The sequence below is a fragment of the Malania oleifera genome, chromosome 5, assembly GCF_029873635.1.
Source record: "Malania oleifera isolate guangnan ecotype guangnan chromosome 5, ASM2987363v1, whole genome shotgun sequence".
NCBI classification, from domain to species: domain Eukaryota; kingdom Viridiplantae; phylum Streptophyta; class Magnoliopsida; order Santalales; family Ximeniaceae; genus Malania; species Malania oleifera.
In genome coordinates this window covers 56,439,296-56,444,059 of record NC_080421.1, presented here as the reverse complement: position 1 = coordinate 56,444,059, position 4,764 = coordinate 56,439,296, and the positions used below count along the sequence as shown (strand labels likewise).

The 4,764-nt window shown below is 37.1% G+C and overlaps 1 protein-coding gene across 2 annotated transcripts; it reads left to right on the top strand.

Moving 5' to 3' along the window:
* Positions 1 to 333: 333 nt before the first annotated feature.
* Positions 334 to 4,207, top strand: LOC131155815 (cyclin-dependent kinase inhibitor 3-like). 2 transcript variants are annotated; one of them, XM_058109249.1, is made up of 3 exons: positions 334 to 1,064; positions 3,486 to 3,689; positions 3,858 to 4,207. In XM_058109249.1, the coding sequence occupies exons 1-3, from the start codon at positions 613 to 615 to the stop codon at positions 3,925 to 3,927; spliced, it is 726 nt and encodes a 241-aa protein (XP_057965232.1). In that variant the 5' UTR covers positions 334 to 612; the 3' UTR covers positions 3,928 to 4,207. The 2 variants fall into 2 exon arrangements, with proteins under 2 accessions (XP_057965232.1, XP_057965231.1); XM_058109248.1 differs by having other exon boundaries at positions 357 to 1,064; positions 3,483 to 3,689.
* Positions 4,208 to 4,764: the final 557 nt, after the last annotated feature.

The window sequence follows — 4,764 nt, the reverse complement described above, 5'->3', positions numbered from 1 at the left end:
TGACTATAAATAACCTTGTGATGAAAGAAAAAGTATACCTTTCAATACCATTATCAAAAATTCTTTTTTTTTTTTAATCTACTGTCAATTTTATCTTCTTTTAACCTCTTAAAAGCTATATAAACTAATTTCTACCTATCTCTTCTATCTCTTCCCTTAATCTAATTTATCTCTGTTTCTATTTTTTTTCTTCTTCTTCTTCATTTGAAGTGAACATATCTTTCTAATAAACATAATGATGTATAAGAATTGCACAGGACAATGACTTAAGATTTTGTCTTCATTTGAAAAGATTTTGGCAGATGAATAAAATGAAGCAATAAAAAATGTGTTAAAATAAAAGTACTGTTCCCTTTACCCCAACCCTAACTTCCTTTCCATCATCTTACAAATGTATCCTTTTCCCTCCTCGTTTCCTCCTCCTCCTCCCTCGCTGTCTCTCTCAGCTCTCTGTGACCTCTGCCCTTCTCTCTCTGTGAACTCAGGTAGATAGCCTCTTTTCCCCCCTTCTATCTAACTCGGCGATGCCATAGCTGCAGAGGAAGAAGCAGAGAGACAGAGACAGAGACGATACCACCATAGTTACAGAGGAAGAAGCACGGAGAAACAGAGATGGGGAAGTACATGAAGAAAGCGAAGATCAGAGGTGACGTAGCTGTCATGGAGGTCTCGCAGTCCTCTCTGGGTGTCCTGACCAGAGCCAAAACCCTAGCTTTACAAAGACTCCGCGGCACATTACCGCCGCCGACACACCGGCAATCACCCCAAAGCCCAGAGCCCGCGTATCTCGAGCTCCGCAGCCGACGACTTGAGAAGCCTTCGCTGCTTAGCGACCCCAAAAAGCATAATCAATCTCAAGCAGAAGCGCCCAGAGGGACGGACTGCTATCGAAACCCTAGGCTCAGCACCAGGAGCACCTTCAGGCCGAGGCCTGGGTTGGCGAACTCGGGCTCAGTGTCACTCGGATCCCCGGAGACTCTAGATGTCAAAGAAGACGAGGCAGAGGATGCGGGTATTGAGGCCTCTTTTGGGGAGAACAATTTGGAGCTCGAAGGAAGAGATAGGTATATCTTCCTCTCTCAGAAAATTTCTCAAATGAAACTTCTCATTTTTTTTCAATTCTGCTTCTGTTTTCGCCCCCCTTCTCTTCCCCCAGAATGAAAATTTCAGTCTTTTTGCACTTTTTATATATTCAATAGCCTCTTTCTCTGAAATTTCTTTGGATGAATATCTAATCCAAAATTCGTTTTGATGGCTGCATGTCTATTTCTTTTATCTTTCTATATATGCTTTTTGGGGTGTTTTATAGTTTTTTTTTTTTGGGATTAGGCTTCAGTTGTGTTTATTTTTTCCCCCCTAAAAGAGGCTCTTTTGGGGTTGATTTTTGAGCTTTATTTATTTATTTTGCAGAGATGGGTGTTTGATTTGGCCTTTGAAAAAAAAAATGAAAATAAAGGAGTCTGTTTTTATTTTTTAAAAAATATGTGCTCCGCATTTTACCGTCCTTCCCGGAGAAAGGAAACTGGGAAATTTTTAGAAAAAGAATATAGGGATTTTTATCAGTGAAAATGGTTATTTTATTTCTCTTTTCAAAATGAAATAAATATTATTTTCAAAGTGTTTGAACTTTGAAAATGTTTGGTTTGGTTTGGTTTTTGAGGTTTGGGATACCTTTTCAGATTTAATGATGCTTCAAAATTTTTTGCTAAAAGAGGTATTTTTCTTTTGGGTTGATTTTTAAGTGTATTTTTTTTGGGCGGTGGGGGAGGTTGCCTTTTCTTTTGCTGTCTTTTCTTCTTATCCGTGCTCTGCCTTTTTATCCCTCCCCGATCATAAAAAGATAATTGGGCTTTGCAGGGTTGTCAATGTTTATTTTGTCTCTTTTTAAATAGAAGGAATATTTTCTTAGTTTTTGAAACCTGCCTCTCTCTCTCTCTCTCTCTCTGACTTGAGATCGCTAGTTTGTTCTTGAAACTTGAAATTGCATGTTGAAGTGTTCTCTTTAATGTTCTATTTATTTGAAATCTGTTTATGCACAATCAGAGTCATGTTTCGATTGTCAATGAAGGCTAATTATTCTTTTAATTCTCATTTTGTGTCTTCTTTTTTTAGTCCTTATTGTCTTGATTACTAATTTACTATTTTATGGAAAACACCTCTTATTTATTTATTCATTGCTAGTAATCCTTATCTTTCTTGGAGAACCTCTGATGTTTAGAAACTGTTCTTGTGTTTTCCCTTTCATCCCATGTATAAGATCTGAATGTCATGCCTGACGGATGGGCACATTGTGAGATTGCTTTCAGAAAGGGCTTTTGACTTGCGAGCTGTTTAAAGAAATGGACAATTATGTTTCTGCAGCCTGAGCACCTTCCAGCAGACTTATTTATGTTGCAAGTTGTGCTTTTCTATATCCAAGGAAACTGATTTATTGAGGTTGTTCATTTCTTGGGTACCAAAAGAAAAGGGTGTAAAAAACTATTGTTTCATTAATTCCTTGTGGTTTTGTTGGTCATCCACTCTATTCACTAATTTTCTGCTTCCTTGCTTTCCATTTTCAAATTAGCTTCATTCTCCAAAAACATTGTCAGATTTTCACTCTAATGAAACTGGAAATTAGATAGAAAGTTCAATTTTATTCAGTTGCAAATAGTACAATGACAGTTTTTTTTAACACAAAGTTTTGATTTTTGTCAGTATGATTGCACTGCAACCTTTAGCCTGGCGGTTGTCCTCTTTCCTTTGCTGAACTGAAACATTGGAATTTCTAAACATATTGAAAGAAACAAAAAAATAAATAAAATAAAATTACCTTGTTTCAATATTGGCAGCATTTACTCTTCTGGCTTATTTGAGTTTACAATGATGCATTCATGGGACCATGCTGCAGACTGAAACATGCATGTGGGATTCTCTATTTTTTACTTTGGGGCCATCTGCTAGTCATAAAGAACAGTGGATCTCATGTTTCTTCAGTGTGTTGTTGCTGTCTGTCAAAATGAAGCCTGTCCTTTTAGATACCTTCTACTTAACTTTCTAGGTCTCATTGACGCACTAATTTTCGTTTTATGCACCATTATAGAAAATGATTATAGCCTTCTGACTTTTAACTTTGGGCAGTATTGTTGCTGGGTCTACTTGGTGCCACCTCATTGTACCTTGAGGGATGGAACGAAATTGAATTTATTACTTGATTTCTTGTGTTCTTCATTCAAAATTTTATTCCATTCTATTTCATTGCTACCCTATTTCTTTCACTGGACCAAACATAAGTAAGATTTTCCTAGTGAAATAGTTCAATTTGTTGGTCTATATGGCCTTGGAAGAGCTAAAACAACCTTCTCAGTCAAGATTGTTTATAAGATGACAGGGTATCCATCTGTGTGTGTGCATGTGCAATACGCATTTGAAGTTGGTGATGCATGCACTTGTATTTTCTTTCATATAATGCCAAAATTTTGGATATTTTGGTGCTTGTTTAGCAGGAACACCAGGGAAAGCACACCCTGCAGCTTAATAAGAGACTCAACCACCATTCGAACCCCAGGTTCGACAACAAGGCAGAGAAACATGACGGCAGCAACTCGAAGAGTACTGAATGCTATGCAAGGAAACATTCCATCAACAAATGAGATGGAGGAGTTCTTTGCTTATGCGGAGCAACAGCAACACAGACTATTTACTGAGAAGTATTCTGCTGTCTCCTACTCTAATAGTTGCTTAAGAGGTTTTTATTATAGTTACGATAGGAGTACAGTTATTTCATGCAGATTAGGAATATTGGGCAATTTCAAGCACCAAGTATCTGATAATCTTTCTGTTTTTTTTTTTATTTTTTTAAATTTAATTTTTGACAGGTACAATTTTGACGTGGTGAATGATTTGCCCCTGCCTGGACTTTATGAATGGGTGAGAGTAAATCCGTAATGGTGTTGGGTAATCCCATTAGGGATTTTTTGTCCCTGCAACATTACAAGTGATTCCGGGTTAAGGGCAGCAGGGATTGGCGAATTTGGTTAATTTCCTGCTCACCATTCTGCATCAGTGCAAAAAAGTAGCTACAATCTATGGTCTGTAATCTAATTATCTGTAACATACAGCAGAGGCTGATGAACTGCAACCTACCCAATTATTGGACCAAACCCCCTGTAAGATAGAACATGATTTATTGGAGGAGAATGGGGAAAATTGTAGATTTAGGGTTCCATCGATTCGTCTTGATGATTTTTAACGGTAGTTTATTTCTATTTGTAGATTCTCTTTTTCCAGTCATTTTTCTTGAGAAGTACTTTTTCTGGTCTATACAGCCCTTAACATCATGTGTTTTCTGACATGGTGGGAAGGGAAGAGAGGGACTTGTGAAGGCCGGCCTTGCTTGTGCTCTACTCTCCTGCCACATGATGAAAAGCATCACTCTATGAAGCATCACTTTAATAGGTTTTTTGGAATTAAACAAAAAAATTTTCAACTTTTTTCCCCTCAAAAGAAATGTATGATGGCCTAGTCTTCTAATTTTAGGTTGGATGGTGTTGTGATGTGTTTTCAGACCTAATGAAGGGCTGTCCTTTTGCCCTTCCTTTTAGGGTTAGGTCTACTATGAATATGAATATAGAGAACATAACAAATAAGCCATTCAAGGCATCTGTAATTATTTAAAGAATTTGAAATTATTAAATTAGAGGTACGGCATCAGAGATTTTGAGGACTCATTTGAGTTGCAAATGTAGATTATCAAATCATCAGTTCATCTAATTTGTCTTTTTT